At 39.2% G+C, this 12400-nt stretch overlaps 1 protein-coding gene across 3 annotated transcripts in view; it reads left to right on the forward strand.

The window, feature by feature from the left end:
• Positions 1-11465, forward strand: part of LOC148398200 (leucine-rich repeat transmembrane neuronal protein 4) — a 34557-nt gene extending 23092 nt beyond the window's left edge. The window contains exons 1-2 of one of the 3 annotated variants that reach the window (XR_015858712.1): positions 8849-9942; positions 10395-10534. Coding sequence is in view for 1 of the 3 variants with exons in the window: in XM_088376854.1 (XP_088232980.1) it covers positions 10395-10592 (198 nt within the window). In the remaining 2 variants the exon portion in view is untranslated. Of the gene's footprint in view, positions 1-8848; positions 9943-10394 lie in introns of those variants that run through there. The other 2 variants (XM_088376855.1, XM_088376854.1) reach the window with 2 other exon arrangements.
• Positions 11466-12400: the final 935 nt, after the last annotated feature.

A 12400-nucleotide genomic window follows, 5' to 3' on the forward strand; every position in this document is an offset into this window, starting at 1 on the left:
TAAATGTTTTATATCTATCTTCTATCTATCGAGGAGCCCTGTAATGGAAATGCTATTCAGTGTCAGAGGCTATTTCATACAGTGGCACTTAGAGCAACGAGATGGCCTCTTGGCCTTTTCAAGGGAGACGATGTGTCCGAAAGGGATCACACAAATCTGATCCTCCCCAGTGTAGTTCATTGTCTCGGCTGTACTGCGTGACCAAACGTAAGCATGTTGGTTCTTCGACTAATCCGATGTTTGAGAGGAGATCAGATTTAGAGCAGGACAATGATGTGTGTAGTTGTTAGAGCGTGTGCTATGTGGTCAATAGTAAAGATTTGATGTCGGCGTGCCCACATAATCAAAGAGTACAACAAATAAAATACAAGCGCACTCTCAACACACAGTCTTCCACAGCATGAAGAGTTGGACATACAGCCCCATTCTTTTCAGTTATTGCCATGGCAACTGGACTGGAATGAAAAGCCCGCACTCTGGTGCTGAGAGCAGTGGCTACACAACATTTGCAGTTCTAAACAAGGGGACATTTATGCAGCATGAAAATATTTAAATAAAATAAATAACAATAAAAAAAATATATATGAAAATAAAATATAATATAAATTTAAGAACACGTGTATCAGATATATATATTGTTAATGGTATACACTTAAAAGTGTTTCTTTTAAAGTAATGGGATTTTATTGTATCTATTATAAAGGTGGCAAAAGTATTGACACTGAGTAATTAATACATGTTTGATGGTATAGAAAAAGAGGGGGGCAAAGATTGGTAAAAAATACAGTTAGTAATTGAACTCATGTACTTTATAAGTAAAACTTAAAATCTAGAGTCCGAAATATACTTCAGCAGAAAAAGGGAAAGATCAAATATATATTTTTACCGTCAATTATATACAATGCCAAGGTTGATAACGTGGCAGTATGTAAAAACCTGCTCTGTAAACAGTGCTCATATTGTGGAAAAAAACAATCACCTGAGGCATTTAAGAGCACTAAAGAAGTTTTTTTCTTTTACATAATGTTGTTGGTTAGCACAGCCACCTCTCAGTACTGAGGTGTAGGTTTTTATTCTAGCTCCAGTCTACATGTGTGGAGTTTGGAGTTGCATCTTCTAGAACTGTGCAGAGATGTGTAGCTTGATACTGTATATTTCAACAACGGGAGATGGACATCTGTACATGCAAGCACTTATCAGTGACCCCGTTTCAGTCATTATTTTTAAAAATCTTCTGGATTATTTAGGATTACATTGGATTAATGCAGATTCAAGATGCTTTTTGTAAAAGGGGAAAGGTCAAATAACTGTTTTTTTATCTATAAAAAAAGCTTACCATTCTTTTTCCACCCCCATTTCTATTAAATTCCAAAATGCTGATAATAAAACATTAAATCACATGTTCTTATTTTGATAAATATATCAAAATATTTCTGTTATTTGGAGCAGTTTGAATCGCACATCCAAGGTGCACGTGAGAGAAAAGGTCATATCGGTATAAATGTCAGTTCTATTTTCTATACCTCTAATTAGTGATTGAAGGGCCACATCTCCACAACAATTTTCTAGCTTCAAAGGTAGTTAATTTATTTACTTATGACACAAAGTAACAAAATTGGTGTCGGGCGCCATTTAGACTCCTTTTTGACTCAATTTGCTGCCACTCTCTTTACATCTGAACATCCTCACATTCTTGGAATACTGTATGTGCATCCTGTAGCTAATATTAAATATATGTTGTAATTTATGTTCTGTATATACAGCAGAAAACACACGTAGCACGTGAATAGACCACCTCAGATTATCACGTGCAGTCGTATGAAATACTTGCTCAAAGTGTAAATATAAAATGTGAATCATCCCTAGTATGAATTTATTTGGAATGCAGATAGTCCTCTAATGATTTGATCTGACCAGAACGCAAAAGAGAGTGAATATTAACCTGCCTTTGTTTTGATGTCTAGACTCCAAATGAATGCTTCAGTATTTATGGCTAAGTGGTTTTATTTTATGGGACGGTTATGGCTGTTTTGCTCTCAGAGCGTTGTCCATTGCTCCCACTTGGAACAAAATGATTTAATTTGACTCATGTTTTGGGAATTTAGTTCAAGGTTAAGTATAACATATTTGTTGCGGTGGTCCCCAACGACGGTCCCGCGGCCCAGTAGTGAGCCGTAGATCATTTGGACTCGGATCGCAAACAAAAAGGAAAATAAAAACATAATTCCAATTACATCCATTTTTTCCACCAGGTATTTAATTCAGAAAAATTGAGGTACGTCTTCTCGACACTTTGCTTGTCTCACCCCAGTAAGCCCACAAGTGACTATCTATCGTAGCCAATTTACCAAGTCATACTCCTTTCCTGCAAAGACTGTGAATTTAACTCATGTATGAGCACCATAACATTACCTAGTTAGTTTGTACATTGTATTGTGTTATACGTGTTTTTGTTTTGTATTGGTACCATAATCGTGTGATGCCAGTATGGCAATAGAATTCTTTGAATCCTTGAATGAATCTTAAAAATACCGATAAATAATGTATTGAATATTTAGTCACTATTTTGCCGATTTTGTCTATTACGGTGGTGGTCTGGAATGTAACAATAAATGAGGCCTTATTGTAATTGGGTCTCGGGCGATAATGGCAGCAGAATCTTCATGTTCCCTGGTAAGGATATAAATTTGGATTATCACTCTAGTTCATTCTCACATAAATATAATGGTCAACACTTACAGAGACTTTTTTACGGAAATAACAGCAATGTACATTGTCTAGTGATCGTGAAAGGAACCTTTCAAATATTTCATGAGACGATTGAGCCCTTTAGATGGCACTCTCTGTTCAACATAAGGCTGAAAGCACACATTGTCATTTCTGTAACCCATTTCTTAAAAGTTAAACCACCAGTGCCATATAGAAGACTAAAAAAACACAACGGGTTCATGAAGTAATATGAAGCTTCATTTTCCCATCACTACAGAATACAGCATTCGATAGATGCTGTGTAGTTTCTTACCACTGTAAACTACAACCACAATATTTGTTACAAAATAAAATCTAATTCTTTCCGACAATGTCAATCAGTATTCTGGTATTGACATTATAAGGCAGAATACTCACCTCAGCATACCACTTGCAGTCTTTATTAAAACCCTTGTGCAACCAGTGTGCAGAAACGGTTTGATATCTTGCCTGTCAAACAAAATAATAATGCCTTTATTCCTAAGGCAGCCAAGCGGGTAAACAATGACCATTCAGTCTCAACGAAGGTGATTATACTGTACTGTGTTATCATTAAGCATGAGTTTGTCAGTCGAGGCCTCATAATGCGTTTGTGCTTGCTGCATTATCTTTTGATTTGCAACATTATCCCTTTGTGGAATGAAGGAGACTGATAAATGTAATGGTTTGGCCTTGTGTGATGTATGAAAAAAATACTCTAAAATGGCTGTCCAAATAATTTATTCTTTGTCACTTTCTATTGCATGTTATTTATTCCTTAACACCTTTTCTTTTTCCCGGGAGAGATGGGGGAGGTTGAGTCTTAGTGGATCATGTTCTGTACTTTTGTTGTTGAAGCGGCCGACTGAAGCTGTGGCCTTTAGGTGGGCATTGTGTGTGTTGTGATTGCAATCCCCAAACCCGTTTGTGGACACCGGCGGTGAGGGATGTCCTCAAGTTGAGTCCTCCCTGCCTTTTCGGCCTGCGGGACTCCGGGTACAGCTGATACATACTAGAAGGCCAAACAGAATTCAGCTCTAGTGGTTGCTCCCACAGGCATGGGAGAAGTTCGGCGAGGCCATGTAGTACGACTTCCAGATGGCTTTGAAGAAATTCTGGTCCAATATTTGACATCTAAGGAGGTTGGAAGCTGAGTGCCATCAACATTGTATGCAGTTTTTTACCCTAGGCATGTAATAATACTTTCAGCTCTTGTATTGGATTTCAGTAGAGTGTGCATGTTGTAGCCAGTGAGTGTAAATTGTGATTATAGTCACTTTAAAGAGAAGAAGTGACACTTTCCGTGATTAATTTTATTACTTTAATGGTAAAAGTCAATGATAAACAAGTATGGTGCCAAAGAAATGCAACACGGACGGGGTTTATGCTGCACTTTTTTGCAGTTTGCATCGGAAAACAGACAGAAATAATTTACCCATTTTATGTAAGCTGGTTTTATGCATTTGTGTATGTGATAACATGTTCTGGCATATGATCAAAATGGATAACTGTAGGTTTCCTTCCAAAGGCAAAAAGCCCGTGCCGCAGTTTTATTTTTCTTGTCATAAAGATTAGCAGAATGGCATCGACGACAGCTGTATTTATGCATGTTAGAAAACAATCCATCTATTCATCCATCCTTCATCTGAACCGCTTTTCTTCACGAGGGTCGCAGGCGTGCCGGAGCCTATCCCAGCTGACTTTGGGCATTCGGCGGGCTAAACCCTGAACTGGTTGCCAGCCAATCGCAGGGCACACAGAGACGAACAACCATCCGCACTCACAAGTACAACTCCAGACAATTTGGAGTTGCATGTTTTTGAAATCTGGGCGAAACCGGAGTAGCAGAGTAGAGTGGAACATGCAAACGCCACACAGGAAGGCCAGAGCCGGAATCGAACGCCACACCTCTGAACTGTGATGCGACGTGTTAACTCAGGCTCACTGTGCCACCTGTTTTATAGTGTGAAAGCAAAATCAGATTCAACTGATTTGTATTATTCGAAACATACAATATTAAGGTGTTTCAAACAGAAACCTCATCACCTTTATGTGCAGATGTAGGCACAGACAAACAGATTCATGAGGTAAACATTTAAACACCTTGTGCACGAGTATCTCAGCTAGATCGTCACATAACTGCAAAAACAAAAAGCAGTGAACCACATGAATTATCAACATATAGTATGATAGTCATTGTGAATTAATCTACTCACCTTTTTGGGCAAAGTATCAGGGTTATTTCTACCTGTACCAGAAAAAAGCACATTTTTTGTTTCTCAGTGTGCACTGATGAGCATAAAATAGGATGAGCAGCATTAGGCGATGATAAATCCCCACATCTGCGGGATTATGGTTATTTTGACAAATGGTTTTGAAAGAAGATGTAATTACGTAGTGAATATTAAAGTCAGTAGAATATATTTTGAACATTATAGCACATGTTGTATTACATTAGACAACATTGTGTGTCACTTATTCCACTTTTTATTGCTATTGCGACCACAAGGTATTCTTAGTCTCATAATTCTTCTATCTCAGAGGTTTTATAGGTTGTTATTTACCTGACATGTTTTGGCAGAAATCCTTTGTCTTCATTAGGGTATTCTGATAATGGGTTGCTCTTTTGCTCAGAATAATTTATTGTGCCATTATCACCTAATGTCACATACACATGTAATGCTCCTCCATATGTATATGCAATAAAATACAAAATACATATTTAACAAGCTTACAGTGAAACATGTCTTTCAATTCTCAATAAATATTTTAAGGACTGTATCTAGCTGAGGAAATAGGATCATTTTCTTACATTCACACGGTAGCAGGGAAGGGATGTGGAGGACCCCATGAATGAGTCGGCCCTCAAATGCCTTAATATGCCCACGTGCAAGTGCTAAATAAGTCTGCCGTAATAATTCCCCAAAACACACAAAATCAACTGCATGGCCATTTGGCATGTTTAGCAGATGCAGTTGTGAGTGCATCGGGCCAGTTGCTAGCTCAGCTTCTATGTCTGTTTGAATGAGCAATCAAGTTTTCGCCCATTTTTCCATGTATGCGCAAATCAAGGCCATAAGTAAGTGGATAAGCAGTTGCTGTTCTCTTGCATGTACCAAAACTGTTCTTAATTTAGAAATCATCCTTAAGAGTACTTACGTTGGTGGCATTGATGTCTTGGAAGCCTCTTGTGACACTTCATGTTGATGTCAGTAGCAAGTGCCTGCGGGGGTGAGTTGTGATAGCAAATGATGAGGGGAAAGTGCCCAGCGTGCGAAAGCATTTCCTCCCACATCAATGTGTAGATACATTTCATCAACAAGATGTACCAAAATGATGTTAACAAGGTTTTAGGTGCTTTAAAAAAATGCATAATGGAGATTTCTGAGAACCTTTCACTTCTAGGTAATGAAAGTCCAGCAATACAAAATTTATTGGAGGTGAGGGGCATTTGCAGAAGCAAAGACATGCGTCGTAAAATTTTAAGGGGCTATAATGGCATTGTACAGTCTGAATGTATATAACAGCACCCGAAAAAGATTTGGGGATGTTGCTCTCATATAGAAAAGATAGGTGTTAGAGTGGTGCTCACTCTAACCTATTTGCAAGAACCACACGGGAGACAGTATGCCCTTTTAGCACTTGCAAGTGGAGAAAACGTTCGTCACTGTGCATACAGCGATGTTCGAACGAAGTCTGATTTAGGCCTCCTGCAAGAGCATACTTACTGAGAGAAGCGGGGTGGGGGTGAGAGTGGATAGGTTTGGTGAACCCCCCGGCCTCTGGTCAAATCAGAGCAGGGGGTGTTTTACGATCTAATATAGAGAGAACAACTTTGATTGCTTTCTCTGCATCTGGTCTAACAAGCAGAGGGTGCAAGCACTTTATTTTACTGCGTTGTGAGTACAGGACAAGTTTGGTTCATCGTTATAGTCTATATTCCAACATAATCATACGATCAAAATAATCTATCAACCCTAACAATGGGTCTGATGTCTGTTTTATTACCTTGGCTAAGAGCCAACGACTTACTATAGAATGACTTATTTGGAGTGTTACGGACTCTTTGGCTCATGAAGACTCCACAACATATAAAGGACACCAGAGAAAAAGAGGAGTGAAGTCAAAATGCCACGGCTTTATATTGCCCAAGCAAAAATAGGTTCCAACAAACAAAAAGGACTAGAGACCCCCACCAAAAGTAAAATAAGTGGAGCCAACACTGGACCAGCCCAAATCCAGGGCTGTCGTATCCTGCTTAATGGGGCTACCAATGGTCACCAGCCCAAATAAAAACAAGAAAAGCTCCAGCATGCTACTCTTGGCAAAACTGGGCAGCTGTACAAAAAAGGAGAAAAAGTTGAAAAAAAATTGTGCCTACACACCCTCACCACTCACCATCCCTCGACATCCTCTGCAACAAAATACTAATTGTTGTCAGGTAGGACACCAAGTAGGCAGACGAAGTAGGGGTTCCCATACAGGGGTGCTGCACACAAACCATCACTGTCACACATTACAAGGACGAATAAAAACTATTGTTTGATGCTGTAGCTATTGAAGGCAAGAGATTTTATTTCATCCTATATGCATTTGTATCTTACACCTCTACTGCGTAGATCCTCCTCAACTATTAAAGTTGTGGATATGTCGATTATGCCCCGGGCAAAATTGAATGTATGCATCCTTAAGCCCTTTGCAGCTGTTGGCAGCTGTCCAACTGTAGAAGTGAATGACTCACCTCTGAAAGGTCCTCCTATAACAGCCAACATTCCCCTCTATTCCTAATTAAAAGCTAAATGCACACTCTGCTGGCTTGGCCAAAAAGGCTTTTACTTGCACTAAGATGCAGAAGAGCCTTGCAGATATGTACACGTTTTGTCGTCTTAAGAAGGAACGCCTTATAAGAAATACAAAACAATGTCATTTGGAAATTGGAAAGCATGCAGTATAAAACGTTTTTTTTTTTCTTTATTGATCCTCATCTTAATTTGAAAAGATTGAAAATGCCTTGACATTTTGTAGGATGCTCCCTCATCAGGGCAAATCAATGGCATCCAAGTGTTGATATTGCTGACAGAACCACAGTTACTATTTCTAAAAGAAACAGTAGGAAAAGAAAACATAAGCGAGTTGTCGACCGATTTTCAACGACTTCCCAAGTCAACTGAATGTTAAAAGCTATCGAGGCATTTTGAAAGTCAGTCACCGATTTATATGCGGTGCATTTACCTGCTCTCACTTGGCAAACATCCGTACCCAAGGTGATTTACAAGTTAGGAGAATCGCTTGGGCTTCGACAGAAGACCCTGGAATATTGAGTACTCAGTCAGTGCAAAGGGGATCAGGCAAAGATGTGAAAAGCAAGTGCGAATTGGGCATGTTTCGCAGTTAGAGGTGCTCTAAGAAATCAAGTGTCAAGAGATCATTGAATATAGAGTACACTCACGCTCTAATAGCATTTGGCAGCTTGACTGCGCTTACTTCTTCCGTTCCTGGCATCTGTGCGAACCCTCAACTTTTTCCATTGGGCAGTGTCACACAAGTGAACATAACAGGTACAAGGCTGTAAATGGAATCATTTTTGTTTTATTGACTCATTAAAAAAAATCCAGACATTACCCCAGGTACAGCATGCCAGTGGTTTTCTAGTTTAAACTCCAACTTCAATCGTACTTATTCAGTAGTGCTAATGAGCTGAAGCATGCAAATAAGGAAAGAGATGGCAAACTGTACAAAAACTCATTTTGTGTATATCTCTTGTTTTTTGAGGGGAAAGTGAAAACATTACATTACAGATCTAATTTTGTTTTCTAAAGGTTTTTTTTTAAACCATAATCATGAAAATGCAGTTGAACTTTCAATGTGTTTTTAGTCATGTATTTACAGTTGTGTAAAGCTCCTTTGAATTTCACAGTGATGGGGGAAAACAGTTTATTGTCTCAGTAATGTCAACTCAGGTTATTTTATGGCTCCTTTGGATTTGCTAGCAATGTAGAAGTTAAACAGACAAGGCACAAAATGTTGAGAAGATAAAGGCTGGAAGTGCATTGCCAACTACAGTTGTAGAGCAAGCAAAAAAGGCGATTGCCTTAACCAAACACATTTATATTGACTTCACCACTTACAGCCTTGACTTTTACGGTTCCATTAATTGGAGAAAACAAGCCTAAATGTTTCCTCAGCAATTTGCACAAAGGAAGCCCAGATAAAGACACGCAGAGACTTGCCTTATTTTTTACATCTGCGTATTTACTTTTCATTACTCCTTCGGAAGGAGTGTGCAAAGTTCAGACGTAGACAAAAAGGTGTTTCTGACTAATCTTCCAATTTAAGCAGTGAACAAACAAAGCCAGATTGGACTGCTGATGGCATTGTGAATCTTGACCAACACTAGATACAGACAGAATAGGGAATCAAATTAGTCTTAAATCAATCCTTTTGTGGTTTGAGCAAATAATCCAAAGACAGAACTTTTAATAATATATGTCCCTCTGCACATTTGTGATAGTGAGCAGTGATTTTTACATGAGGGGACTTTGAAAAGCCTCTCGAGACGTGTACAAGTATAATACAGGAACAAAGAACAAACAATACAATGCGTGGTACATTCATCATGCTCCATAAAAGGAAACACTGCTATGTATTTAATAACTGAGTGGCTGGCTGACTGAAATGATACATTGCTTCCGATATTGTTTTTAAAATTATATGATACGTTATTGTGTGTCTGTGGTTGTTCTAGTCTGATTATCAGCTTGTTTCCCTTTGTCTATCATTCTGTGTTGTACTTTGTGCTGTATAGTCTGTGATGTGCCTGTATTATAAAATAATCCAGTACAGTGCTCTGCTTTAAAATGAAATTTGCATATGCGCTACTGTGAAAAAAGTCTTGGGCACCCTTAGGTATGATGTTACAAAAGGACTATATCATTTATTCTCTGGATAAAATAGAAGATTATCATACAAGGTATGTGAATATTTGTGTAGCATGCACTGAAACGTACATGAGATGATCATGGATGAGACAGTTAAATATTATCCACACATAAGACTTATGGCAAAATTTAAAGTTGAGACAAAACATCTGAGCAACAATTCGGAAGCCTCGATTGCTCTAAATCTGCTACGAAAAAGAAAAAGGTCAGTGTGACATCAAGCTCATGGCAGCCCAAGACTTGCAGAGAAAACTATACTAGATGTCATGGTGTGCAGGTGAGTATAATGGTTCATTCATTCATTAGGTAGACACCTCTGTGCCATTCAATTGATACAAGCCTGACCTCACTTGCAGGTAAACCTAAATACCCCCAATGCAGGAATCAGCTAAGTGCTAATATAATAAGCACTCTCTTCTAAATGGAGCCTTGATTCCATTTAAAAGAGGGCAAAAAGTATGTGTGCGCTCTCGCACAAGGCTTTCATCTTAACGTATAAATCATTCCAGTTGAAAGTTGGTGTTTGAGCGGCACATATTTCAAGTCTTGCGGCGTGCTCCGTATCACCAGCCAAGACTGCATTAATGACAGCACAGTGCCATGAGCAAATGAAGCCAATTTCAAATATTCTTGGAGCGGATCAAAATGTTGGAATGGAGGACTTATGGACTGATTTAGAAAGCTCACGGGTGTGCTCCTCTTCTTTTTGCACTTTGTCTACTCTTGTAGATTCCGCTGCAGTTGAGAGCCCTGACGTACGGTTGTGAGCCATCAGTGCTGGACTACTGCCATGCTCACCTGCACGTCAACCTGGAGCCCCACAATCAGGAGATGGACGCTCTGAGGCCAAGCGGGTACCAACGGGGCCCAGTGAGCGTCCTTCCCCCGTACCGATTCCCTCCGCCAGTGAGCAGCACACACTATTAAATAGTCAACAGACTTTACAAAACATAAGACAGACTATGTTGGAGGAAATTGGTAATAATGGTAACAGAGGCAGTCGATCTTCTGTAGAGCATTCAGAACCCAGGGTAATGGCGATGAAATATTTCTCCATGGAAATACAGTGTAAGGGTACAATTGTATTGATTGATGAGCTTCGGACCCACCGAAGCCTCAATATCCTCAATTAGCCAAGGAGGCTGAACAGCAAGCTTGACTTTCAATGTTCCGCTCTGCTTGTTGAGGAGTATTAGAGGTAATACTTTGATGATTTGTTAATCCTATTAAGCATTCTGTATTTTTGTCACTTCTCCTCGTCTGGGTACCTCTGCTGTGTCAGGGGAAATAATCCAATGGCTAAAAAACGGAGCCCGGGAAACAGCGAGAAGAACTGCCGATTCCCAAGTTTTCTGCTGCCTCTTTTGGGTTTGCATATTGTTATCATGATTATTGCCAGTCACGTGTCCCTGTAGGATTTTCATTTATATTGAACTAACCAATCAAATTGAGTAGATAAGTAAAAGAGCAGAACAAAAGTGCTACATGTACAGCCACACACCGTGCCAGAAAATAGTAGACGGACTTTTGATTTTCATTTGTGAAGTCCATTGCATTTAGATTAACTGCACAGAAAAGTAAACATGTATAAAAAAAATAAATAGCAAGTGCAGACCTTGTCTCACTTGCACACTCATATATCGAGCCAGCTTTTCATCATCCATTTAATGCATTCCTATATGAAATGTTTATTTTTCCTGCCCAGATGTGTTCTTATCGTGTGCTCACATACTATCTACATACGTGAACTTTTTACGGGATGTTACATATTCTATGGAAAATAAACTGTGGTAAATCAACTATCTGAGTGTTATTCATTATCATCGGTGACATTAACTCCAACCCTCTTCTATTTGGACTGCTGCAGAGATGATTGAGACTAAAGAGCAGTGCTGAACATTTAAAGGGCACCCGCTCTGCTGTTTACGTGAGGTAAAGACACAGCATTAGGTACACCTGCACTATCTGATGCGACAAAATATAAGAGATGTTTCAAAAATGCTGGACTTGATAGCACTAATGATGCTCACTTTGATGATGTATGAAAATATGTGTGCAAGTGTGCCTAATGTTGTGGTCAGTGAGTACATGGAAAGACCTCAGAGTGCCAAGGGAGATTTTTATGAAATCAAATGCTAATTATTGTCTTGGATATCACCATGTTCTTCCTTTTCGTAAAAATGCAAAGTTTTCTCCTCAGGAAACTTTCATTCCCTTTGGTCAGGAGCAGTTGTCTCGCCTGTCGAGGGTTGTTCATTTGATCTGGAGCCCCTGTGACTATCTTGAAATGTCCTTGAGCAAGATATCTAAGCCGCAGTTACACCCGATGCTGCGTCATCAGACAGGACAGCATTAAAACGCTTTGTGTACCTTGACAATAGAAAAGCAATTACCAGATAAAAAACATTTTCCAGCTCACAATCATTTCCTAATAGTAAGATCAGAACAAACACATCTTTTAAGTATCTTTTTGACATTTTCAATCATGAAGAGGAACACTTCGTAACTTCATTGAAAGTGAAGACAATTTGTCATATTTCTTAATAAACATAAGTACCGCGCTGCGCACAAAAAGCAACAGACGTAAATCTACTGTCTCGCTCAGATTGCCCCCGTGAGATGCATTTCGTAATGGTGAACCTGAATAAAACAGAATTGTGATTGATTTGATTTCATTTTTTGTCCAAGCAGCAATCCAACACACTGGGCATGCAAGGCAATGGTTGTTTCCATGT

This window comes from Syngnathus floridae, chromosome 5, assembly GCF_059516105.1.
Source record: "Syngnathus floridae isolate MCC-2025c chromosome 5, RoL_Sflo_1.0, whole genome shotgun sequence".
Classification (NCBI taxonomy): Eukaryota; Metazoa; Chordata; class Actinopteri; order Syngnathiformes; family Syngnathidae; genus Syngnathus; species Syngnathus floridae.